Consider the following 27,700-nt stretch of genomic DNA (forward strand, 5'->3'; position numbering starts at 1 on the left):
TTATTTTTACTATCACCAGCAACTAATACGGAGGTAATGTTTGCGACACCTTAATTCCAACAGAGAAGTGCCATTACAGGTATCAGCTAATTAATGGGCTGGAAAAAAATCACTGAAGTGAGGTGTATGGAACAGGTCCTCTACCAGTGAGGGCTGGGTTTTCTCCCCCGCCACAGGCTCTCAGGCACTCTGCAAAGCCACGAATCACCAGGCAGTCTGGTAAGGGGGAAAACGCACAGGCACCATTTCTCACGTGCACAGATTTGCACAGGTAAACTGAGCCTGGCCATTCTCATCTGTGAAACAGCGACCCTAAAACTAAACTTGCATAGCTACTGGGAAGACTTGAGGTCAAGTATAGGGATCGTCTGACGCCCCCTCTGATCTAGCTCAGTTAAGTGGCAGGAGGGTCACCATTAATTACCTCTCCTAATTCTTCAAGGTTTTCTCCCACCAGCAGCAAATTCACACTGGTTTAACACCGTGAAAGCCTGGATGGCTAAAACTCCCAATGATTGCTGCACATGCAGTGGACAGAGGTGTCGCCCAACTAAAGGCCAGCATGCAGCCACATGTGCTTGACACTGGAGAGCTGCATCTTCAAATACAGACAGGCCTGTCAGGACAAAGGTGTGTTTGGGAGAATGTGTACATTTTGCACAAGTAGGCAAAAATGACTATCACTGAAAAAAAATGTCCAGAGGTCAGTACCTCTAACCAACCTTACAGTTTAGCCAGAGGAACAGAGATAACTTATGTCCAAATAGTTCGGTTGCACAGCAAATTACGGCTGGAGTAATAGTTTCAAGATTTATCTCATCTTATTGTTGGAGAAGTTTTACTCAAGGAATAAGTTTTGTTTTTTTAGGTCCAGTAATTCACGGGTGTATTTACAGCTGGTAGGACACCTGGAATCCACAGTGATCTTTATATCATGAAACACGAAAGTACAGTATTGAATTCCATCATGTGAAAGAGAAGCAATTTAATGGAGCAGAAAATGTGACTTAATTAACTGAATATGATGTAATTCTCAACCATGAGCAGCTGTTCACCAACCGAAAAAAAAAAGAGGTTGTTTCCAGTGTTTGGGGAACTGCTTAGTGTTTACTGTTTCTGAGCAGTTCTTTTCCCAGGAGTCATAGTCCTTCCTAATTATGGCTGGATTAAGGCTTGCATGAATCTGGATATGAGCTTTTATTTTCTCAGCCATCTTTGCTGGAGATATCCAGGAGAGATGGTTCATACAAAAATCGCTAAGACCTCTGGCCTTGCTGTCTGAATTGGCCTGTCTCCAAGTTGTTACCACTGGAGTTAAATTTTCCTTCCTTTCACTCTCTCGGTCAAGGTTTTTGCTTCCCATTTTCAGGATTTAGTCTTCTTTGGGTTCTGATCACAAAACTTGCTTGAAGAATGGAGTAAAAATGCATTACAAAGATATAAACAACCCCTCATTTAAAGGGGTAAGGGACCTTTCGTCCTGAACACACCCCAGTTTACCAGCTGCCTTCCTTATTTTCCAATCAATTTTCTTCTCTCTCTCTCTCTTTCTCATTAAAAACGTTGAACATTCAGAAAGGCTCAGAGCAGGGAAAAAAGCAAAACAAAAATCACCTTCACTTTTCCACTCATAAATAACCATGGATAACAATGGAGTATCTCATTTCTACCTGTCTCCCTATAGACTTTTACTGAGGATGGGAGAATTTCATTGATTAAAATGAAATTAAATGAGACGTTAGAATAATGGGAAAGGCATGACTTATTTCTAGCAATAAGGTGCTATTTTCTAGCAATAGGTTATAAATAATTCTCAGGAATTGGCTGATGTGGATTCAAGTTTGACTGTCGTTACCAGCCTCCTAAGGGAAATGGGGCTTTCAGAGAATGAACACACATTATCAGTAATTTCTAAAGAGCCAGGAACAGGAGAAAAACGAACTTAAACCTCATGTGCCAAAATGACATATCTGGAACCATGTTATTTAAGACAGCGACATCCTTCCTAGGGATATGGCTTGATTTTTATTTAGACACTGATTTATAGAATAACTTTAAAAATCTAGCTTAGAGTAGCACTCTCTCTGTCGCAGAGGCTCACCAATCACCAGGATGACCTAAACCCCAGGCTCACGGTTGTGTAAACTGGACCCCAGGCTCCCTAGCTGACCCCCATCGTCCACGTGCTCCCCACCCTGGTCATTCACAGCGATCCTTCTCATCATGTACTGGCTGGTCCTCACCATGCACCTCACATCAAGAGAAGGCACTACAGAGAATTACTTAAAATACATTTTCAGATTAAATTTGTAAGTACATTAAAAATATCATCAACTATTTAAAGGCCAGATTTGGTTTAGGACTGTATTAATAGACATTTTAAAATAGCCAGAGAAGAACCATGTTTTTCTGCATGTAATCACCTTGGTTTACATAACACACCTTTCGTGTATTAAACAATATCTGTGAAAGTGCCCACACAGTACCAGCATCTGGTAAGCGCTTGGTAATTTTCTTTTTTCTGTGTGAGAGATCATTCAGCTACCTTGATATTCACCCAGCTTAGCTCCTTCCCCCTACACACACACACACACACACACACACACACACACACACACATACACACAGTGATCTTGGGTTAATTTCCCGACCTATCTCAGCCTCAATCTCCTTATCTGTAAAATGGGGGATAAGAAGATCTACTGGGCCAGGCTGTTGTGAGGACTGACGCTGAAGACACAGAAGGCACTCAATAAACGGCAGCAAGCTAATATAACAATAAATTGGGGTTCAGGGCTTAAATCTTTTCAAACATTTCCTCTCATTAAGAACATGATTTCTTGATTGCCTTTGGCAACTTATTAGATGTGGTCAATTAAGAGGCTCACTAACGATGAGGCAACATTTGTGGAAGAAGATTTTTCTGCAAACAATTATGTCAGCCAACTCAATGTAATAATTTACTTTTCCCGATATGCTCCAATTGATGCCTCAGCTGAGTAAATACTTGCAAAGGAAGATCCCAGTGCTGCTGTGCCAGTGGGCCTCTTGGACCTGTGAACCTAGGCCAGGTAAGCCTACAGCTTGGCATGACATCCTTTAATACCGTAACATTTGCCCATCTTCCCATTTTTTAATGGGTGTGTGTGTGTGTGTGTGTGTGTGTATGCGCTGAGCTTTAAACATCAAAGATTTCTGCACACAGGCATATAGACTCTGATAGAGATCACCTCAGCTCTAAAACACAATCTTCCCTGTGCGTCTCAGGAATCAGACCCTTTACCATAGGATCAGGAAGGCGTGAGCCTAGGGAAAGCGCTTATTGCTAAACTAGAGTCAACATTTGAGCTCCCACTGTGTGCCAGACACAGGATACATGTTTTTGGATACTTCATATCAATTCATTATACAGCAGCAATAATTGCCACGTTCTAAGTAAGGAAATCAGGGCTTAGAGATGTCAAGCAGACCCACCCAAAGCTTAACATCTGGCTAATGGCGGAGCTGGGGTCTGCAGCCCATGGTGTTTCTGTACACACGGCTGCTCCCAAGTGTCCTGGAGCCTGGTCCGTAGCAGCAGGGTGCTCGTCCGTTCGAAGGGTCACCTCACTTTAAGCTACAACAGCCCTGGGAGGCAGATCCTATTTTTTCAATCTTACAAATGAGAAATCTTAGGTCTGGAGACATGAAGTGATTTTCCCAAAGACATTCACCCAACAAATTTAAAATCAGCCTTCGGTCAGAGACCATCAGATGCTGTCTCTCTCTTGAGTCAGAACCTATTTGGTGGCCAGACACTGGGGATCCGGGAATCTTGACAAATACTCTTCTTTAATATGAAGCAAGCAATTTAAAGGAGCTGAGTATGAACTGCAGGCTGTGCAGTAAGGAAACTGCCACTATTCTCACAGTGCTGCCAGACCACACCTGCTGTGCAGCCCCGGGGTTTCCTGCTCATTTACAGGCTGAGGCCCAGGGAGAGAGTGGAAGCAAGTGTCCCAACTACTGGTTTGAACTTACGGGTGCACAGCTAGCACTGATATAGTCCAGGGCAAATGCTCACATTACAAATTTCACTGCCTATTTACTTAAAAATCTCCAAAAGAAAACAGAAAGAGGTTCAAAACATGGTTCTAGTAGAGCAGTAGTTCTCAGGCCATACTGTCTGTGCACATATCACTCCCAGAGTTTGATTCAGTCAGCCAGGGCCCGAGAACCTGCATTTGTAACAAGCTTCAGGGCCTGCATCTGCTGCCAGCCTGGGGACCATGACTGAAGGCCACTAGAGTAAGGCTCCACGTAAGACGACACTGCTGTCCCCATACTCATCCTAAGGGTCTGTATGCCCTCAGCTCTCGACTGGGTTCCTAGTTATGACATTTCCTGGGGATGTGAGTAGCATGGCTGCTACGAACAAAGGTAAATTATAATAAAGCAACATGATATCAGGTAACTATTTTTACTCTAATAAAGAAATGTGCTTCATGAGAAGAGGAGATGAGTAAAGCACAGATTGACTTTGGGTATGTTTCCCAAATACCCTTGCAAGTAAACATACTGATTTCATATTCAGAGCATATTAACACTAATTCAGCTTCTCTGGAAACGGAAGTAGTTATTGAGTGAGAATGGGAAGGGTTAGGTTCCTAAAAACAAGAAGGTGGCTGAAGAGACCATCTTTACCTACGTAAATGTTACTTGCTAAAACCTAAAAATAAGACCAAGATCACTTTTTATTCTCTATACTTGAAATGTTTCTATCATTTAATTTAGTAACAGATCCAAAAAAAATTGAAAAGGTGAATGTTTTTAGGTATTGCTCCTCTAAGTATAAACATCTAATTTTAATTGCTACCACATGTGGATATGTTTAAAGATAGTAGAGGCAGAAATACCCAATTAGGTTCCTGTATTTATCATTCTCGAGGGCTCAGCAAAGCCACCTTCCCCGGTAAACGCTTTCATCTGGCCAAGCGTTAACCGCCTCCTGGGACTGTGTCCACCTTTTGCAAGCAGGTGGCAAACCCTGACCAGTTAAGCTGTATTATATTTCAGGGAATTCAAGTCATTAACAGTGGAACGGTTTCATTAAGGGAATTTAAGGATTAATGGTTTCCTTACAGGGGCAAAAACAGTTGCTGCAGTAAAAATACAACATAAGAAGTTCTTGCTGATTCAGTTAAATAAACAGAATGAATTTAAAAGGTGAGGCTCTGACCATGAACAGCTGTTCAATACAAACCTTAAATGCCAGTGTAAATAGAGAGAGGGTGTCCAGAGCTGTCAGGCACACCTCAGTAGCAATATTGGCTTCAAGTAACGACTGGTGGAGAACATCTGCGTCCGAGTGGCCATAGCCTGCATGAATCATAATACAAGGTTACTGCCGGTGGCTGAAGAAGAAAGGCTAGGGAATGGTATAGTCACAGTCAACTTTTGATTATTTCCAGAAGGCTTCCTTCAGGGCCATATCTCCCTGTTTGTCTTTTGTTTTTGGTGGCGGGGTGGGTAAAAGGAGGTGTTAAAAATGTTTCCATTCAATTATGACTTTTTCAGCTCTGGGAGGGAAGTAATAGCAGCAAACATTTATTGTGCACTTGCTATGTGCCAGCCATAATTCTATGAACTTTACATGTATCACCTTATTTAATCCCTCAATAGCCCTATGAAGTATGTACATTATTAAACCCTTTTTGCAGATAAGGAAATGGAGGCCCAGAAAGGCTAAACAACTTGTCTTAAGTCACACAGTTGGTAAACAGGGGAGCTAGGACTGGTACATGGACCAGAGTCACTCAATTGCGCCACTTGACTGAGCTGTTAAGATGGTGTGGTAGTGAAGGAGGCTGAGATCTCTGAAGCTCCCCACACAGACAGAGGCTGCAGCACAGCACAGGGAAAGAAAATGAGCTGAGGGGCAGACTGCTGGTCAGTGAATCAAGCTCGTCCCCTTACTAGCTGTGTGACCCTGGGCAAGTTACTTGACCTCTTTATACCTCAGTTTCCTCATCTGTAGAATGGGGATAATAACAGTATCTACCTCAAAGGGTTGTGGTGAGCATTAAATTCATTAATTGCTGTGAAGCTCTTGGAATAGTGCCTGGCACACAGTGAATGCTATGTAAGTCTCAAGTCAATAAAGTAAGGATCTGTTTTATCAGTTGGAATCATGAATGATAACCAAGAGTTGACTGCACTGCTAACAGTATTCTACTTGCTTTAATAAAAAAGCACAAAAGCCACTATGACTGAAAGAAATGTTTAAGAAAAGGAGAGAACTTGAGAATCATAATTTAAATACAAACTGATATCTTCTGTATGTGGCTGTAAAATCAATTTAGTATTGATATAAATGTAGTTTGACATACAATTTGAGATTAAATTATGAAATGGTATGCATTAGCAGAAATATATATAAGGGATGCAAAGGTGTTTCAGTATTGATCTAGATTACAAAGAAAGATGGCAATATAATAAAACGTCAGGTAATGTCTTTCTCCAAGGAGCAAAACAAATCAACACTTACTATGTAGGTAATTTTCTTAATACTCCACAGAGGAGGACATTTTGTACATAGATCAGGAAAATGAAGTACAGAAAGCCTAGAGAATTTTCTTGAGGCCAGTAATGGGATAAAACCAGAAACTACACTCCCAATTCCTTATTCAGGTCACTGTACCATAATCTCTATTATTAAGATAAAGTAATTAGCATGATGTTATTCTGACTTTAATAAATGTCAGAGATAGAGAATGATTTTTGAAAGACTACAAAAAGCTTTTCTAAAGCTACCGAGTTGCTTTTTAAAGTATGATTAAAGAAAACCAAAACTATTATGTGCTTTCATCCAACTTTGCTTTGCTCTTATAATGGTGGTTTTGAGTGGCCTGCATTATTTTCACAGTGTGACAGAGTCGTGTCCCTAGTAAGGCTATGGAACACATTTGGCACCGTGCTAGTTCTGTTTCTTTATATTCCTGGTTTGCTTTTAGGTTTTTTTGGTAAGAAATCTAGCAGAAAGGAAGACAGACATTTTTTGGTACTAATAGTCACTGAACTGCCTTGGTAAGCCAAGGTATTTCCTCATTTGGTAAGGTTTGTTTGGTGAGATAGCCAACAAAAGAGGAAAACAAACTAATGATGATTGTTACAATGATCACAAACCAGGGCAAGAGAGGACCAAAAAAAAACAAAAAAACAAAAAAAAAAAAAACAAAAAAACCACCACCTTTTATCAGACCAACCAAAATTATCACACAGGTCAAAAGGACCCTATACTGAGGGCTGCCATTTATCCCAAATGAAGTTTTATAATCTGGGTTAAACTGTAACAAGGCACCTGCTTTGGTGATTAACTGTATTGTCTGCACAGAACTATCCTTTTCTCTTTCTAGATAACCTATTGGATAAGTGTATCCAAGTGTGATTATTAGAGATGAGATGGTCTACACACTGAAGAACTCCAACAGAGTTTACTTATACCTGGCTGAATGTCTAGAACAATTCAAGAATTGCAATTTGTCAATGTGCTATTTTTTAAACATATATAATCAATGGGCCATGCTAATTAATGACAAAATTTCTCTAAGCTACATTACACTATCTAATCTCCTTTAGAATAAGAGTCAATTCATACAGAAATCTGTCTGCCTGTATCCAAATCATATAAGAATAAAAGAAACAGTCCTTTTAGCCACAATTGGTTATAATTTGCTTTTCCTTAAACCGTTTTGTCTCAAAAATCAGCAGGTTCCTGAACCAGAGTTACTTAAACATCCCTAAAAATAAGTGGCAGCATGGGATGTTGTGTGAGTGACAGGGACTGACTGGACAATCTGACAAAAGATACCCCCGTGGGGACAGTCTGTCTCAAGACCTGGAACAAAGCTGTGCATGAGGGAAGACTCTAATCAATGGTCACCTTGTTACTGGCTAACACAGGAAAATGAAACTGAGCTGGCAAACCCAAGAAGGGGTCTTAAGAGACACAGTAATTTCTCAGAGCATCGGTCAGCAACTTTTTAAAGCTGACTAAGCAGATTCTGACCAGGGCCAGTAAGAACTACTGTTAACCCTACTGACTTCCACTAGGGGGTAGTAGTGCCTTGGGGCACAGGCACTGACGTGGTCACTGAGGCAGTTCAGGGAGGGAAGGACTTCCCTGATGTGCCATCTCCAGCAGGCACCTCAAGGGGTGCTTTAGAGACCTTAGGATCCACTGCTCACATGTACACAATTTTCATTCTGCTGATACTCAGATAAGTGATTTATTCTCAAATCCCCAAATCTTTCAAATACTCAAAGGATGAGGATGAGATTTTTTTCCCTCTAATGTCATCTGCTATGGTTAGACTTACCTAACTTTACTCCGTTTTATGAAGTCCTGTTTCCTGAAAAGCTCAGTTTAGTAATGCTGAGGACATCTGTAAACTACCCCTCCCTCCCCAGTGCCACATCAGAGGTGATGTGGTCAGAAAGGCAGAAGCCTGATCCACTGCCACTTGCCTTTTCCGAAAGTCAGAGGACATTTGGGCTAGAAGAATAAGTCAGATACATGTTCTCACGGGAGGCACTTCCTTCTTGAAAGCTGCCTTCACTCTTTATGAAACCAGAATTCTTGTTTTTATTTTTAATTTTTTTCTCTGGCCCATAATATGAATCCAGAAAAATAATACATTTTATGAAAAAAATATAAATATTGAACAGCTAGGAATCTTCTTGCTAAAAGAAATCCCCAAATGTAGAAGACCTAGCCTCCTAGATATATTAACTCATGGTCTACAGCTTTTACTAACTGCACATATTTATGCAAAGTATCAGATGGATCCACCACTACACAATCTATTATTGATCTCCATCTCATTTTTATTGCTAAAAAGTTTTTCCCCACAGATGGGCAAGAAGTGGAGAACAGAATAAGGAATGACATTCCAAGGCAAAACATCATGTGATTTGCTGTCTGCCCTCTGATTAACCACCAAAGAAACAAATAGGTTCAAAATGATTTGCGAAACTAGTCTATAATCTCAGAGTTTATACTCGAGGAAACGGTTATACTACCTGCTTTCTAGTCTCAGATTACCTTGCATAAGTGATTGTCACTTAGACAATCAGATACTTAGCTGTATCTGAAAATGGTATGGGATACAGACCCCAAACTGTGACAACACTTGGTTTAAGCATATAATAACTTTTAATTTAAAGTCCTCTTTAAGGATACTAAAAATATAAAAAATGACCGACTTTAAATGGGCATTGTGTCAGGTTTTCTCAACTCTGAAACCCTATCAATTGCAAGAAGCACCAATCAATGACAGGCTACCATGTCAGAGGTAATATTCAGGATGTATCTGTAAGATAAGACCTGCTAAATCTGTAAAATATATCCTGATTTCAGAAATGCTGGCAAAGGGGCAAAAATCTATCTCCAGATCAAGGAAATGTGGCTTTATAGACATTTTATTTACTATCTTGAGTACAGACATTTAAAGCATCCAAGCCCATTTCACCTATTTTAAAAGATATATCACCCATGCTTAAGAACTTTTGAGAAATATTGATTTTACTTCAGAGACTATATGTCTCCCCTGCATTTTTATATTGATTCAATATTGTCTAAAATAAAGGAATTTAATTATCATCTATATTCAGTTTCTTACTTGAGATTCATAGATATCAAAGAATATCAGAATTAGATGGGGTCTGAACAAGCCATCTCGTCTAACTCCTCATATGAGGCTTAAATGACCTGGACAGTATCCCCAATGGGTCCTCATCAAGTCTCTGTTTTCACATCTCCAGCTGCCAGTACCTATACTAGCCAATAGGTAGTCCAGTTAGAAAATGCTTCCCCATATTCACCTGAGATCTAATTCTCTGCAACTTAATCCAGTGATCTTAAATTGTCTCCTATACTGAATTATATGAAATACAGGTTTTCTTCAAGGGTTTCTACCTCTCGGCTGGCTTCTCTCCCATCACACCAATGGGAAATATGGATTATCATGCAAGTGAATTTAACATATTCCTAGAACAATACATAACATTAAAGTAAATACAAACTGTTATTTGATATATTTTTGCAAATGAATCACTTATTTGCAAACACGTTTCACTTAGTTTTCCCCTCATCACTCAGTTTATATAAAATATACAAAGTATACTCCGAGCACCTATCACTCTCAATTTGTCCTTTGGCACAAGTCTTTTCTACTGATACACAATGAGTACATGTTGCCTTAAACAGGTCAATGCCTTAATGTTGTAAACATTTACTTTTTATAAGCCTGGGCAATGACCCAAACAACAAACTCCTACCCTTTGAGCGTTTTTAAAATAGGTAAGACCACTGGCCACAGTGAAATTTTCATTATTTCCTATAAAAATCCAAGAGTAAGGGTAAGTGCCCGCTAGCGTTACATGTGTGCTGCGTGTGGTGTCTTTTCCCGTGTCCTACTGTTAATAGGCGATGGAGACAGCCCGGCTTGGCCTGCATCGGCTCAAGTTCCTCGCAGTCCTCTGCTGCCCCCTGCTGGTCACGCTAAGGTCTGACAAAGCCTTTCCTACTCAGAGAAAGGAAATGAAAAATGCAGGTGTATAGGGGACTCTTCCTATTTTCATTCTTTTCCAAAATAAATTCATTTTAGACTCTGGCATCCCAGCAAGTCTCTCACATATTGGATCTCTGTCATACTGGTTGGCCCAATAGAAGGTACTGTATTCGTTAAATAGGAATTTTCTTAAAGAGACATACGTGGCTACAAATTTCCCATACAATATCTAGGTGAAGATGTAAAAACTCATGTATGTATGAGTTCACACACATACACATGTATACATACAGTATACACTCCCTTCTCTATGGCTTTTGGCCGAGTTGATGATTTGGAACTCAAAAAGCTAATGGTGGTAGAGGCTGAAGCCTCCCAAATACAGAATCACAATTAGAGATGTAAGTGAAGACTGAGTTCAGGGTGGAGATGCAAGAACTATGGGACATCAGAAGCTATTCAAGGAGAGCAGGAATTGTGGGCACACATTAAAAGACTAAAATAATCAGCTACACAGTCTTGACTGGGAAGGCAAAAGGAGAAACTTTGATCGAGAATGGTGTCACTGAAAACTGAAGAAAAACTTCGGGTTGAAAGAGGAGAGGGGCAGGAAGGACAAGGTTCTCTGTGGGTAGCAGGAAGAGAGAATGGAAATCAACCATGTTAACAATAGGGTTTTTGGCAGTAGAACACAGCCAGCTGTCTCTCTCCTCCAATTCAAACCACCACCGTGAAATCCATTTGCAGAGGGAGGGGTTGCTGCATATCTTGGTGGATTAAGGTTATTTATTCGTGTGTTGATCATTCAGTTTATTTTTGTTTGTTTTCTATGTTTCCTACATGATTATCTTTGGAGGCGGGGCCTTGGTCTGCTTATGATTTTTTTTTTACAGTGCTTTAAAGTTTCAGCATTTATTTCAACTGATAGTGAGGTACTGACAGTCCCTGTATTATACATTATCTGGGCAAAGGCAATGTAGCAAGTCTTGCAAAAAGTGGGAATTTGATTTCTCTTTGCTAAATAGGAAATGAAAACTAAAAATAATGAAACTCCTTGTTTTGTCTGTTTAAACCCTTTGTCTGCAGAGCTAAAATAGCCCTAACAGACAAGATGTTGAAAAATCAAGTTCTGTAGCCTTAGACGTGTCACTAACGCACATTCCACAGCTAAGTATAGAACCCAGAACTAGCATTTGAAGCCTACCAATTCAGTGTGTGGCAGACTGACATAATATTGATTTAAATTAAGCCTTGAATTTTATAAAGAAAGACTGTACCCACTACATTTAACTTTCTTGGAGGTGGAAGAGTGGGAAGGTGCCATATTTTGATTCCTCAGCATTTTTACTTTGAACTATTCTCAATTTAAGGTGTCAGGAATATATTGTCTATACTCTTAGCCTGTACTAAGAAAGAGGTATGGAAATCACAGTGAATGGAATGAATTCTTATGATTAGAAATGATGAGAAGATATTACTAACCATGAATTAAAGACATTGCTTGCAATGAGTACAAATAATTGTCTAGATAGAACAATAACTAGATATGTCATGCTTGGAGCAAAGATGGGACAATTTAGAGAACACATCACTGACAGAAATGATGACATTAGTTTATAAAGTGCTACATGGTTGATATCTTTTAGGTTTTCTGCTTCAAGAAACCCTTAAGAAGACTAAACACTTAGATTTCTAGAAACAGCACATGATGCTACGTCCCCTCTGTCAATTGATAAAATTAAATTAAAGATATGCTCCCATGTTTTGGCAAAGTCTCTACTGTGAAGTTAGGAAGCCCCAAAGTTAGGAAGGCGAGATGAACAAGAAGTCTCGGTTTGCAAGTGAAGCGGCCTCATAAGCAGACTTCAACCTGATTAAATCTTACCATTGTCTACAGAAATTCCAAGCACACTTGATATCTTTCTCACACTGAAAACACAGAAAAAGTCACTTTGTTATTGGCTTTTCCACACCCTCACACATTGATTCACGGGCTTTACAGTTTCACAGCAGTTTAACGATTAACATACATTCAGGGCTAGAATGTCAGAATGTGGACGCTTGATCAATTACACGCATGGGGTCAGGAGGGTGAAAGGCACTTGCCCCAGATGTTCTTGGGAGTCACACGGGGAAAACTGATGATAAGTTGGCCACTGGCAACAAATCAAAATACTAAATTAAATTATCAGAGAATGTCTGGCTATCAGGCCAGATTTTGTTTTAAAAACACCAAGCAGATGGCGTGGGGCAAAGGGTCTAGGCTTTCAGGTCTGGTGCTGTAGTTGACCACGTCCCACATTATGTCATTCTCCTCCGAGGAAGGGAACTGCGCCATGAGCTCTTCATCCTACTGCTCTGAGCTGGAAGAAAAGTCGATTTGGTGATGTGGTGTGGTGTGGCCAGGGGCTCTCCCCTCTGAACTGTCACATGGGATGGCTGGCTGTTACGATGGTGTGTCATGGGACTTACTGTGGTTAAAAGTGAGAGAGTTATCCAGGCTGCCCAGCTGCTGCAATCTGGCATGCATCATTCCTGTTCTGTTACGGGAAACAGGCAATGTCTGAGATTTTCGATCATGAACTATGGGTCCCAACCCCTCCTGGTTCCTGCAACATGAGTGAAATGGGATAGAAGCAAAAGTTAGATTTGTTACACTGCAGCGAGATGGGGAGCAGTAGTTAGTGAGGCCAGGACACAGCACGAAGGAGACTGGCCACGCACGGACTAAGCACAGAGGAGCCTGTTTGGGGCCACGTGAGCCAAAGACACACGCAGGCAGCAGCACTTGGCAGAGTTCACAGCAAAGCATCTGAAGACGAAGGAGCAAAAACCAGGCCAAAGCAGAGACCTTTTCAGTTTGGAAAGTCATTTAGAGATGCTACTCTTTAAAAAGGTGAGCATCAGTCCAACGTGGTGCTAATGACCAGCATTTGGACAACAGCCAAAACACCACGAATCTTTCTGGATTATATATGTTATTAAACAGCAAAAAAAGAATTTTTAGTTAAAATAATACATTGGAAGAAACAGAGAACAAACATGCAATGGGAAGGATTATATGAGGCGGTTTAACACCTTTATTCTTACCCAGGAAAGGAGGAGAAGAGCCACAACCTTTGTTAGACTTGTCAGCAGTCAAGTGAAGAAAATAGAAAAGTGATCTGGATTAGCAATCAAACAGCTAACTTCCTACTGTGTACCATCACCAGAGCAGATGAAAAATGAGACCAGCGCTGGAATGACACCTGTCCCCCGTCCCGTAGCCAACCGTCTCCCTCACTGTGTTATTGTGTGGAGTAGAACAGGACATGCATGGAATATCATCGGGCAACATGCTGCTGGGTGATTTCAAAGTGACACAATGAGAAGGCGCAGTGTTCACAGAACCGGACCACCACGGAGGGCAAACACTGACAACGTTTAAATCATCACTCAGGATCTCTTCCATGTGCAGCAGAGACCATGGCAATTTTCTATAAAACAGGGCACGTCTTTCCACTGTGTGCATGATGAAGTAACACCATCCTCCACCCCTCCTATCTATGCCCATTTATTTTTAAGACAGTCCAAGGAAGCATACTTTTACATGCAAATATATACAGGGTGCTTAAGAAGTCAGAAGATTTTTCTTTAAAAAAATTAAATTTAGAGACATAGAAAAAATAAGTTAACTGCTTCACAAAATCCAATTCCAAAATAGTCTGTTGGGGCAGAAATCTTCAGCTTTTCACATTCACTGTGTTCAGCTCTGAGGCTTTTTATTCTATTTGCACAACATTTTCCAAATGCCATCTTGTGAGGTGGGTGACACCACGAGAGGGTGTGAAGCTCCCCCAGCACAGTGTCTCTCTGTTCCAAATATACTGTTTGCCCATCTTCATGGGACAAAGTCAAAAAGAATGAAGTTATTGTATAAGGACACATTGTATATATTTGCATTTAGTACCCAAAAAACTCAAATGCAAAAATTACTGTTACGATAAAAAATAAGAGTTAAGATTAGAGAACGTTAAGTGCCACCACATTTCAATTAAAAATAGAAAGTATTAATAGGAAGAAGGCATAATATAGTCTCTCTAAATTTGCTTTTTAAAATAAAACATACTTTTATTTGACATAAACAGAATTCTGAAACTTTCTCAAATATCTCAAGAAAAAAACAATGTTACCATAAAGAGCGAAATCTTGACACTTAAATAGAAAGTCTATTTAAAATCTATTTCCTATTTCATTGTTGTAAAGCAGAATTATAGATAAGAGAAAAACCTCAATGACAACTAAATTTTAAAGTTTTTCTTAAAACATAAATATATTTACTTATAATTAAATTTTAGCAACAATAACAATAGAAAAATAGGATGCTTAGACCAAGACCCCATGAATACATTATCACAGGATACACAGCAACGGAAGAAAACAAATACAGACACACTGAATGGCAACAGGGAAGGAGTAAGAACTCGCTAATGACAAGAGGCAGTCCGAGGAAAGCCTCCAGAGAAGGAGCTGCGTGGCTGCCCATCAGCAGTGAGTGTCCAGCTCTCCTCAAACTCAGCGCGGAAGCGAGAGGATGGCTGGGACAGGGCAGTGAGGGTCTATGATACTCAACAGAGAGTTCTGGTCAGATAGCAACAGAGGGCACAGACAGCTTATTCAGAAAAAGAGGAAAAAAGGCTCACTTTTAGAGATGGTTTTTGTGGCAGTCCAAACAAATTTGAGATGGACTGAAAACATTCTTTCATTAAGGAGGAAAGTGGTTAGATGAGAAATTACTCTCTTTGTAAGTTGGGAGGTGGAATGGTAAATAAAAGGACCTTTGAAAGCGAAAAAGGGAAAGAGAGATCATTGAGGAAGGAAAAAAAGAAAGAGAGGGAAGACACAGCCAGAGGAACTGGGAGAAGAGAAAGAGGAGACAGAAGGAACAGAGCACGAGGGAGGATTTGGAAGGAAGTGGAGAAGTGCAGCAACAGGCCACGGAGGAAAATCTTTCCAGGAGGTATGCCTAAGACAGAACAAGACAGAAGGAACGTAGGAACATAGGCGAAAGATGCCCCCAGATTTCATGGCAGCAATCCAAAGACCTGCCACTGTCTTCATGGCGGTTTATGAGAATTACAACCGCCAATCCCCACAGACGACAGTTCCCACACTTCTGGATCCAAGCAACACAGAGAATGACAAAACACTTCAAACTAAAACTCCCACAGTACCTGGCGATATATCGCTTCCCCATGTACTGGAACTGGTGCAAGCAGACTCTGCAGAGAGAGTGAAAGATTATTAGGGAGCGATAAAGTCATTGGAGATAAAATTATTTTTGACACATGGCTTTGTTTAAACCCATTTACAGTAACATGTTCAATAAGCTCTTACATCTACCACTAGCCCCTTACTTCTGGTTTTCAGAAATTCTCTGGAAGGTCCCTCTAAACCCAGAGAAAATGGTCCAACGTAAGGGAGGCCGCATATTGCGCTGCTATCAGTGCCATGGTGGCTGGTTTGAGCAACGCAGAAGAAAGGCCCAGGACCGACAGGACTGACTGTTGACTTTGGGTGTGGATATTTACTCCACGTCTGCCTTAGAAGGCATGGTGGAAACCATATGCACTGTTCCAAGTTGCTTATACCGTTCTCATTCAGCCTATGTAAGAAGCTTTCTTTTCTGATTCAAGTAAATGGACTGGTTCCTTACAGACATCAAGTTATGTATTTTTTTGTTTTATTTTACTGTATTTTATTTACAACATTGATTGTTTTTTTAAAAAATCATATATTTAATAAGAGTCAGTTAAAACAACGTCTAGTAAGTTCTTCTGAACTTACTAGAATCTTGTCTCACATGTGACAACTCCCACCTTTAACTCAGCAGAGGAAGTGACCATGAATTTGGGGACCAAGACCATAATTCCAAAATGCACAAAGCTCTGAACACCATGGGTTTGCCCCGAATTCGTGCAAACACATTTGGCAGCAAATTCATGACCCCAACTAACAGAGGTAAAGCTACCTGGTCATGATTTAACCTACTACCGTGGACAATCATAGTATACAGAAATAACTTCTTACTGCAGAAACAATCACGTGCTTGACTGTGGGGTGCTGCAGAATATACTGTATGTAAATTTTTCAAAAATCCAAAAAATTCTGGATTTGAAAACTCATCTGGCCCCACTAGTTTTGGATAAGGGATTGTAGATTCGTGTTTCTGGAAGTAAAAAGCTTAAAGGAAAACAGAAACTTAAACTAAAGTAATAAAATAATATAGACTGTATTTAAAATTTCACTTTTACATATTTTTTAATTGTAGCAGTTTTTACGTCTCAGTTTCTGAGTATCACCCACCAAATTCAGCCAACAGATGTTGTGTTATTTTATTAAAATGGCTTGTACGCACAAGTAGTAACCTCTCATCTTCAATAATCACATATCTAATCATTTAAGGCTGTCGCTGTCCACTGGGTCATGAGCCCCTGAGAGTGGGGGTTGGGGTTAGGTCCGGGAGAAAGAGCTTAAGGGTAAGTGTGGATGTGAATATATACTGCACTCCTGGTTCAACTGCGGGTGCAGTGTATTCTTCACACCTCTTAACTAGCCAGGAAAAATCAAGAGTCAATGAGCAAAGACGAAGCTACTCACTCCAATATTGTAAAAAAGTCCATAAGTTCAGATGCTGAGGCCTTGTTCCAATATGTAAACAAAGCATCTGGAAAGTAAACATTTATTTGATTAGAATTATAATGCCTATTTCATACATTATAAGATGGGAAGAGACCTCAGAGTGTAGGCCTCCAAACTTTCCTCAGCCCCCTTTTATAGTTGATCAAAGGATAAACCACAGTGACTAATCTATTATAATGGGTAACATGCACAACAGGCTTAGTCAGTATGCAGAAGCTACATTTGAACTTTAATTTCAGCATGCATCATCTAGCCCTGCATGGTACCTATTTAACTTATACATAATGTGCTCTTAAATGGACTAGAAAATTACCCACTACAGAATCCCTCCCCAGTAGAGAATCTGTTGAAAATTCTTACATGTACGTAAGTAACCCCTTCCCAACACACGCACACACACTGCAGTGGAAGCATGTATCCTACAGGCACTGTTTTGCCCTTTGAGTTTTAATTCAGCAATTAAGCCTGGATCTATCTCAGTCTTTTCCAAGCTGCATAACAGTCCTCTCCATGGATGTACTACAACTGAGTTAACCAGTTCCCCTACTGACAGACATTTACTTGTTCTTCCCCCCAATTCTTTGCTATTATAAATCATGCTTCGGTAAAAATCGTTTTTACATGCGTCCTTGCACACTCGTCCAACTACATCTAAAGGAGAAATTCTTAGAAGTGAACTAGCCATGTTAATAGTGTGTACATTTAAAATTTGACACATATTGTCAAATAGCCTTCCAAATAACAGTGTATGAGAGTTCCTATTTCCTAGCACGATGGTACAATGTACCAGTGGTTAAGAACCACACCTGCTCTTTATCAAGAGCAACTGGGCACATCTTTAGTTAAGGCAAATCCTACAAATTCACTTACAGGAAGCATTCTCCGTGTATGACTCTTAACCATTCGACATTGCACAAAGAGTGTTAGCTAAACATTTTTGCCTTCTCACATTTTACATTGAAGTTGAGAAATGCGTTAAAAGATTTCTCTCAGGGAAAAAGCCACTGAGTCTTTGGGGCCTGAGATGAGCAAGAGGCTGGCTGCAGAGAAGCTGGAGGCTCATGAAGATGCATGGCAACGGACTTTTATCTTACACTTGTCAAGAACAGTGACAGGCGGGAGAAGCCGTGGGATACATACCAAGTACCTGCTATGCACCAGGCACTGTGTTAGGTCTCACGATTTCACATATATCCTGTCATCGAATCCTCATCATGATCTGGGGCAGAGTTTCCATTTACAAATGAACCAATGAAGGCTCAGAGAAGCTAAGTAACTCTCCCAACTACCAGCTGACAGAAGGCCGGTGGAACGGCGATTTAAATCAAGTGCACCCGATTTTGAAAGCCATGCCTGGCCTCTTAGACCAGAGGGTGGGTCGGGGAGCTTCCATCTCTTGGGGGTTTCAAGTTTAGAATCTAGAGGGACGGACTCTGGTTACTTGAGGCTGGTGTGTTGGGAACCCAGGGAGTTCCCTGGATGCTGGGCCCCTCGGGGTCAACTTGCAGACACCTGAGGCCAGCAGACAGAACCAGCTGGCCAGCCGGGTGGTACCATCGTGGCCTGTCCTTGCTCTGTGCTCTGGCTATTGGCTGAGGAGGGGGGAAGACAGAGCTAAGCTCTATTACGGAGAAAGGAGGCACAAGAAGGCACAGAGGGCGAGGGGCCCTGTGTGTAGAAGGTGTGCATTAAATGTGGGATAAAGGAGAGTAGCGACAGAGCTAGTTACACAACTGATTTTGGTTATCTGTCTGGTAAACTATTCTAAAGGCAATTTCTCCCCCACCCCATACTATACACAAAAACCAATGCTTGGTAGATACTAAGATTTAAATGTGAAAATTTAAATAATACAGCTTTTAAAGAAAATACAGGAGAATATCTTCAGAGCCTGGGGGGTAGGTAAAGATTTCTTAAATGAGACACACAAAAAATTCTAATTATAAAGGGGAAAAAAAGTGTAACAACAGTAGTTGTTAAAAAAAAGGATATTCTAAAACTGTTTTGAAGAAGTTGTTGCATTATTTAAATATGTGCCTGGCCTTCCAAAAGGCTGACTTTAAAGGGTAACTTTCACTTGGATGCAAAATTTCTTGTATATTTGTTTTTTAAAAAGTTATTTTCTAGTTACACATCACATTTAATATTTGAAATGTAAAATATTTTAAAGAAAACTTTCAATAAAGGAAAAACAGGACTATAATGCTGGCTGAAACTCATTACCATGATGAAAATTTGAGAACGTTTGACTTAATGGGAAGAATTTCAACTTTCTAACTGAAAAATCAGAGTAAGAGCCTGGGGCTTTTGTATTTGGTCATCATTCACAAAAAAAAAATCTTGTCTGTTTGTGTTTTTCAAAATAGCTATTTTAAAGTAACAAGTTGACAGAAGAGTAAAATCTTCCAGTTCCGAAGCATTTTAAGGATCATATGCTGCTCCTAACTTCTGAGCTACAGGTCAGGCTCTTAGTGCTGCTGAAATGGAAGCTCGATACAAAAGAAACACTATTTGCAGCAGAAGTACCTTCCCCTGGATGCTCAATGCCCACACCCCCTGCCACCAGACAAGTGGGCCTCAGGTCTCCAAAAATGGCATTTTACTTTCAAAAGAGTTTGTCTTCTCTCAATGACCTTAATGAAGTTCACAGAACCCTTCTTAATTTGTTACAGGAAAATTAAGAAGATTTTTGACCAAGGTAAGAACTGTGACATTATAGTATGGCACAGTTTCATGTGATTGCTTATATCACACAATCAGAGTTGGAACTGTCCTGCCATGGATGTTTACAAGCTTTAAATGGTACTGATAAAGCATTAATGGTTGTGGTCATTTCTATTTAAAAATGTCATTGTCAAACCCTTAATGAGAAGCTTAATCTACCAGAATACCACTATTTCCATTAGAAAACTAAACACACCCCACCTCTAGTTAAAGCCAGGAATGTCACACACACTGTAAATGGAAGAGATGCTTAGGTCACCAACACTACATTCTCTAATTCAAGAGACTGACTAATAAAATTATACAAGTTGCCAGTAAGTTTGCTTGGACACATGAAATTCAAAAGAAAAAAATCAAAAGCTACTTCATTTATCTGCTTCTGTCTCCCTTAGTGAAGATGTATGTCTGAGCTTAATATAAATTTTTAAAATACGCCATTCACATTTTAGCACTCTTTCTGAAATACAATAATTAATGAAAATAAATTTCCAAATTAAGACTTTTATTTCTAGTACATTCAGTAAATTAATATGTATTTCAAACAAGAGAGAAAATCCCTTTAAATCCTTAAACACTTTGAACCAACTGCAATTTTTAAAAAATAAACCAAATACTGAAACAAGGAAAGTAAAACAGGTATCTTCATTTTTTTACCTACCATCAGACATGCTTTTTAAGATGTAGAGGAAACACATCAGCAGGCTCTTAATCTCAGACTGGTCAAGTTTGTCACAGCGAACGACAGAATTTCCCAAAGTGCCACTTTGCTGGTGCTAAAGAAGGAAACAGAGGTGATTTTTCTCCTTCGTTACAGGTAAAACAAAATTAGGTTCACTTTTCTCCCTTGGAAGAGAAAGAGTCTTAGAATTGAGTCAAATCATACAAATTGGAAGGTATAAATGATTTATCAACGAACTACAAGTACACTGTCACCAAATACACACAGGTGTTAATCCATGGAGGCTCTGTCTTGTCTCCTTGGCACACTCTCCCGGGACAAGCCAGAAGGCACAGGCCTTTCAAACTGAAAAACCAGTCGTAGTTGTCGGCTTAGTGCCGAAATGCCAAGCAAAACTTCATGCAAAAAACTGTGCGTGCTAAGATCAAAGAGAAATGATGATTCAGAAGACAGTACCAAACCAAACATATCCTCAGGAAAACGTCAGTGGCTGAAAACAGCAAATTAAGTCCAAGGAGCTGCTGTGGACCAGCCACTAAAGCCTGGAGCTGAGTCACCGTTATTCCGTTACATCCTAGGGCAGCCCTGGGGGAAAACCACAGGCAGGTTCCCGATAGGGACAAACAGGGACACCTCAGTGCAGCAGGACCAAAGCCCCTAAACTGATGAGATCACGCCATCATCAGCTTAGCTCAACACTGCAAACTTCAGAAAGCTCAGGGCGCAGGGTGAGGGCAGCTTTGCCACTAGACAGCAGGTTCACACCATGTTCAAAGCATTCACTTAAAGAAAAAAGAACAAGAATCTCATCTCATTTAAAAAACACAAGAAATTTAAAAATCTTGAAAGTTATATTTCCAATTGAAATCTGGAAAAATTTTTTGCCAAATACCACAGCAGAAAGATCAGTGAAAAAATATCTTTCATTCAAGGTACTGGTGGGCAATGGAAAAGATATATACTAATCAGGTTTAACTAATAACATAACACGAGTATTTTTATTATAGGAAGAGACACACTGCAATTAGCGGCAAAGCCGTGGTGCCGGCGTACCTCCCGCCCACCCACTTCATCAGCGCCGCTGGGAGAGCCCAGGCCTCCCTGCAGCGGGAGCAGAGGCGCCGCCTGTGCGGCCTCTTCCGGCAGAGGCAGCAGCGTTAGCAGCGAGAAGTCCATGGTGACCCGGTGTCTCCTGGCTGACTGGCCGCTCTCCTCCTCTCCAGCTCCGCGTATGACACAAGCCGAGTGCCTTCTGAGCAGCTTCTCCCTCTACGCACGAAGGCATGTCAGGGTCAAGGGAAAAGTTCGACAGGTCATGACACCTGCGCGGAGACGCTCGGACGGCTACAGGACCGCAGCTGAGGGTCATACGGCGAGGTCGGCCACACAACCGCGGTAAAGTTACGAACCTGACCCCGAGGAAGGGCGGCTTCCACGTTTCTGAGAACTAGGAATACATCCCTAAGAGAATCACTTGTTTATTGGTACATAAACCTATAACTTAACCTATACATAACTTGTCTATAACTTGAAATAACTTAGGAAAACAGTGGCCGAGGTGAGACTAATCTATCATGGTTCCAGGTTTAAATCCAAGCTTTATCCATTTGCACAAAATTCCAAACTTAGGTATTTCAAGAAAAAAATAGTTAAATATGAGGAGGATGTGTTGTGTTGGGGGCACAGTATGAATAGAGTGATTCCAAATAAAGCCTTGTTCCTGCATCATCTGTACGACTGATTAATCTTTTCTGGAGCCAGCTTTGGATCCAACGCGCATTCGCATGGAGAACTGTGTTATAATTGGTGTTCCCTGGCACACAGACCGTGGGGATTCTAAGCAAGTGGCATTTTGATTTCCCTACCTGTTCAAACTGCCAGAACCACTGGCTCAAAGTGCTCCACTGTAAACACTGCTCTGATGAAATCCTACAACAGGAACCAGGGGGTTTCAGGGAATGGGCTCCATCCCTAGACCATACTCTGAGATCATCTACCCCAGGTTAACTGAGTTGTTTAAGGAAAAAAAAAAAAAAAAGGTCATACTTACTGAACACTAGAACATGAAGCATGTTTACTTTGGGCTAAATCCATTAGTTATAAGAAACACTTAAGTTACATTAAAAGAAATTACCTTATCCAGGGAATTGCTCTTCTCACTATTCCTTTCTGGAAGGCTGTTCCCGGAATCTGTGCTTATGAGGGATCCTCTTGAATCAGCATTTCTCACACTACTGATGTTTGGAGTTGAGTTTGTATACGGAGAAGCTAAACAGAAATCAAGCCAAGACCAAAGATTTGGTGAGACAGAACAAAATAAAAATAAGTACTGAACTTTATATAAGGGAAACTGCTTTTATGGCACTTATTTTTCCTGTGAGAAAGCTGGCTCAAGAGTTTCATTCAATTAACTCTCCTTTAAAGAACCAGGCCATTTAGATTGAGATACAAATAACCGTTAATCTGAAACGTTCAGACATAACTATCAATTCACTTATGAGAAACCACCTTGGATTGCTCAGACTAAAGGAGAACATGCTGGTTCAGACTGGGGTAGAATAAAGACTTCAAAAAATTAAAAAGATAAATCCACCTACAACTATCAAATAAAAAAAACCTAAACCATGCAATAAACGTGCAGTACTCAAACGGCGGGCTGAGATACCCCAGAAAACTCTGAGGGGTGTCATGGGACATCTTAAAGTTTCTAGGAAAACACAGTGATACTTGACATCTGCCAGAAACTGTAGTTTCAACCTCCGACTGTGCTACATTCCTTTCCGTGATGTCATATCTCTGTGAAGCGGGGTATTTGGTGGTCGCGATGATAAAAAGCAAGTACTGGGTGAAAATCAGTGTGCAACAGGAAATGAGAATGTTGGTGAGCGATCTGATTCCAAATTTGAGAAGCCGTGTAGCGCCCAACAGGCACACACAACCCAATAGTAAGAATCGTGGTTAGTAAAAATAAAAATTTTTTCTTTATGTATGTATATAGTTTTCAAACGCCTACTAAGTTGTTAGGTTATAAGTACTTATTATTTGGCCCTAAGTACCTAATAAACAGAACTATTAGGTGTTTCTTTTGGCCTTGGGGACTCCATGAAAAATTACTTTGATTAATAAGGGTGCTGTGAATTGAGAATGTTTGGGAATCTCTGCAATAAACAGTTACAAGCAGAAAGGAAATCTAACTTGGAAATAAAATTTGTGACATCTGTTGAAAAAATAGAATTTTAAGGGAGAAGTCAACCCCTACCTCAATACTGTGGAATTTTTAAAAGTAATAGATCGACTTCCTGCTTAGATAAGATTTAAATAAATCACGTAAGTAAAAATGACTCTTAACTCTTAGACTTGCACATTCTGGCTTGAACCAAAAGGCATGCCTCCGGCTGCAAGGCTGGGCTGGCAGTGCACACTGCGGAAGACTTTCGGCGCCACGCTGCGGCAAGCTATAAGCACAGCCTCCCACCCCCAAGCTGCCTTCACCTGAGATGCCTTTCCTTGGCACCTCAGAACAGGCAGGCCCTTTTTGGGTTTCAGCCTGCAAATTAGCTGCCATGGGCTGATACACCTCGAAGTTAATCCTCTCCCCGCCCCTAACACTCAGGTTTATCCACCACCATCTCTGAAACCAGTTCAGTGTATTAAGTATATCAAGCAAAGAAGGGCAAGGGAATCTGAAAATGTAAGTGCAGATGGGAACATGTAAACCACTGGCCAGGGGCTGCGCCTACCCAGAATAGGAACTGTGTGATTGACTGCCACAGGGTACAGGTAAAAACCCTATGAAAAAGCCAGGGGCCTTTTTCTATACTCAGAGAGAAAAGAAACATGCACTGTGACCAAATTATAACTATCGTCTTCCTAATATAACCAGACTTCATACTTAGTGTAGAACACAGAACTCAGGAGAAAAAGGCTCTCAGTAAAGTAAAATTAGACATTAAATTCTCAAAGTTTTAGGCTCAGTTCCAGAACAAGAGTTCTAATCCAAGGCAAACAGATGTAAATGCAATAAATCAAAATCAACATGCTGGGGCTTCCCTGGTGGCGCAGTGGTTGAGAGTCCACCTGCCGATGCAGGGGACACGGGTTCGTGCCCCGGTCCAGGAAGATGCCACATGCCGTGGAGCAGCTAGGCCCATGAGCCATGGCCGCTGAGCCTGCGCGTCTGGAGCCTGTGCTCCGCAAGGGGAGAGGCCACAACAGTGAGAGGCCCGCGCACCGAAAAAAAAATTAAAAAATCAACATGCTTCGTAGAACTATGTTCCTGGTGTGTGTGTGTGTGTGTGTGTGTGTGTTTAATATCCTGGCCCAGTGCATAACTTTTAAAAGAAATTTAGTTCAACTCTCTCCCCTTTGTACAGACAGCAAAATGCAATACACTGAGTAGGTAGGTAAAGGAATCCTGAGCCTAAGAATGCATGCCTTGAGAATGTAATTTTTTTTTTAATTAATTTATTTATTTTTGGCTGTGTTGGGTCTTCGCTGCTGTGCGTGGGCCCCCTCCAGCTGAGGCGAGTGGGGGCTGCTCCTTGCCGCGGTGCACAGGCCTCTCACTGCAGTGGCCTCTCCTGCTGCAGAGCATGGGCTCCAGGTGCGCGGGCCTTAGTAGCTGCAGCACACGGGCTCAGCAGTTGTGGCTCACGGGCTCTAGAGTGCAGGCTCACTAGTTGTGGTGCACGGGCTTAGTTGCTCCGCCGCATGTGGGATCTTCCTGGACCAGGGCTCAAACCCACGTCCCCTGCATTGGCAGGCGGACTCCCAACCACTGTGCCACCAGGGAAGCCCCTAAAATGAACGTAATCTTTGAGTAGTTTTTATCCAGGCAATGAATCGGTTTCAGAAATTTTCATGCACCATGTTCCAAAGGCATTAAAAAAACCGCTGAGGGTACATTCTCAGTAAGTGTGGAAACAGAATTTCCTTAAGAGATGTAAGGAGAAAGTCAGCTCTTGATAAGCACTGGGACTAAAACTAACTGGAAATTCCTTGATGAATAAAAGAAGAATTGCTAAAGCTACCAGAAAACAACTAGTAAACCCAGTTCAAAGGTGGGGGCTGCTTTCCTGGAAGGCATTTCTAAAAGGAAACAAGGATTAAAGTGTTTAAAGATGGGGGCAACATAGATAAAAGCCTGAGTATAAATTAAGTCTATTGTGGTGAATTCCCATGAAAAGTGGATCCAGATCTTGAAATTCAAGAAAGAATGAAATGGGACAAAATTAACCTTGAGAACTTTTTGTAACTTCGCCATGAACACAGAGCAATCGAAGGCCATTTATGTCATTGAAGTTGTGCTAAAGACCCCCCTCGGCTCATCTCTATGTTCTCAAGGCACCCCAAACCCTGAAAAGGTGAATGTGGAATTGGAGAATCAAGTCAGAGTCAAAACATCACCTCATTCTAGTTTCATCATTTCCACAAAGTCTTGAATCCTACAGAATACTGGTCAGAGAGGACAGAGAGTTAAGATTTAGGTTACTAAGAGTCTATCACAAAGCATGAATAACACTGAAGAACTGTGCTTGTTATAATGACAGTCAAATAATAACACTGTTTACCTTGCCAAGCACTGCACACATTCAACTAGCTCTTCATCCCTCACCACGACTCTATTTTTGAGATGTGGACACAGGGTAAAGAGGAGAGACACCCTGCCCATGGCAATTGTAAATGGTGGAGTCTGGATCCAAAGCCACATCTGTCTGACTTTAAAAACAGTGCTGGGAACCGCTGCAGACAAAGCCCCTGAAAGGACCCCTTCCCCACTCCCGGAGAGCGGCTGGGCTTGTGGACAAAGTGGGGCAAAGGAGACAGAGCGAGGGCCCCATGAGAAAGGCAATGGAAATACCACATGCCAGGCTCTGCGTTTCGTATGAATTAACTCATTTCATCTTTACAACGCCAAATGGGGTAAGTATGACTATGAAAAATACACAGAAACAGAATTAAGATTAAAGACTGGTATGGGCATTATGGGATAAATCTGAGCACTGGTATGAGGTTTCCAATTTTACAGTCTGGCCAGTTTCATCACCTACATGAAATACCACGTTAGCAACTAGAACAACACAAAAGCTGAGGACATAAACTCAGAATGAACCACAGTCCTGCAGATTAATTAGGTAAAAGGACTGCCCTTTATTCTGCCCTCTGAGTTAGTTCCTTTATTGGGTGGTCTAAGCAGTAGCCACAGCAGGACGCTTCATTTATTCAAACTGTGGTGTAAAAGAGAGGAAGAAATGAAGACAGCATAAGCCTGTGAGTGTCTGTGAAGATATATATATATATTTTTTGTACCATTATCTTTATGAAGGAGCTGGCACATGTGCTCAATCAGAGTATTAATAAATACATTTCTCAGGCATTTTCTTATGGAAAAACTACTCAATTTGAATCTTGATTTATGCCATCTGTTTTCCTCCCCATGGGGGCTGCTCTAACATTATTTCAGATAGAAAAAATATTGTAGGAAAGAAGATTTTAGAAAACTGATTTCAGGACTGCATTCTAGCCATAAACCAGTATCTCCATCAGCAATTAGTCTGTCACATCTCATCTAAATCGTTAACACTACAAATAAATCCTACCCACTACACACACACTTGCAAAGATATTCTTTTCCTAAAAGTATAAACAATCTAGTTTGAAGATTTAAAATGAAAAATTAACACGCATTAAACAAAAAGCAAACAGGACAAATATGTGGTTAAGTGTACTACATGTGTTATTCCTGAAATCTGAGATCTTTATTTCAGTGTAGAGTTAAGGGGTTTCATAGCTGAGGAGCAAAATCAGGAAAAGAATATTTGCAGTAGAAACTCAAGACTTCAAAGTTCTGATTTGAAAGCTAACAAATGATTGGATTAAAGACGCTTTCCGAATTAGACTGCAGAGAAGCAGGTCAGAGCCCGAGCATTACCAATGCCAGAGATGGCACCAAAGAGGTCCTTGTGCAGACTGGCATCCAGCGTGCTCCCAGACTTCTGCGGTGTCACTATCGGGTTCACGGCTGGCAAAGTAAGGGATTCCTCCTTCACAGTCTGTTGAGGAGGAG

General features: G+C 40.9%; 1 protein-coding gene across 18 annotated transcripts in view; it reads right to left on the bottom strand.

Annotated features, from left to right (window-relative positions):
* The window catches only part of DOCK9 (dedicator of cytokinesis 9), a 382,898-nt gene that overhangs the window by 38,103 nt on the left and 317,095 nt on the right, over positions 1–27,700 (bottom strand). For 8 of the 18 annotated variants that reach the window (XM_032610708.1, XM_032610703.1, XM_032610714.1 and 5 more), the window contains 7 exons: positions 27,566–27,686; positions 22,769–22,902; positions 20,614–20,728; positions 17,190–17,256; positions 15,764–15,811; positions 13,023–13,159; positions 5,243–5,358 (listed from right to left, as the gene is read on the bottom strand). In XM_032610708.1, the coding sequence (XP_032466599.1) occupies positions 5,243–5,358; positions 13,023–13,159; positions 15,764–15,811; positions 17,190–17,256; positions 20,614–20,728; positions 22,769–22,902; positions 27,566–27,686 (738 nt within the window). Of the gene's footprint in view, positions 1–5,242; positions 5,359–12,435; positions 12,480–13,022; positions 13,160–15,763; positions 15,812–17,189; positions 17,257–20,613; positions 20,729–22,768; positions 22,903–27,565; positions 27,687–27,700 lie in introns of those variants that run through there. The other 10 variants (XM_032610711.1, XM_032610707.1, XM_032610712.1 and 7 more) reach the window with 6 other exon arrangements.

The sequence above is a fragment of the Phocoena sinus genome, chromosome 18 (assembly GCF_008692025.1).
Source record: "Phocoena sinus isolate mPhoSin1 chromosome 18, mPhoSin1.pri, whole genome shotgun sequence".
NCBI lineage: Eukaryota > Metazoa > Chordata > Mammalia > Artiodactyla > Phocoenidae > Phocoena > Phocoena sinus.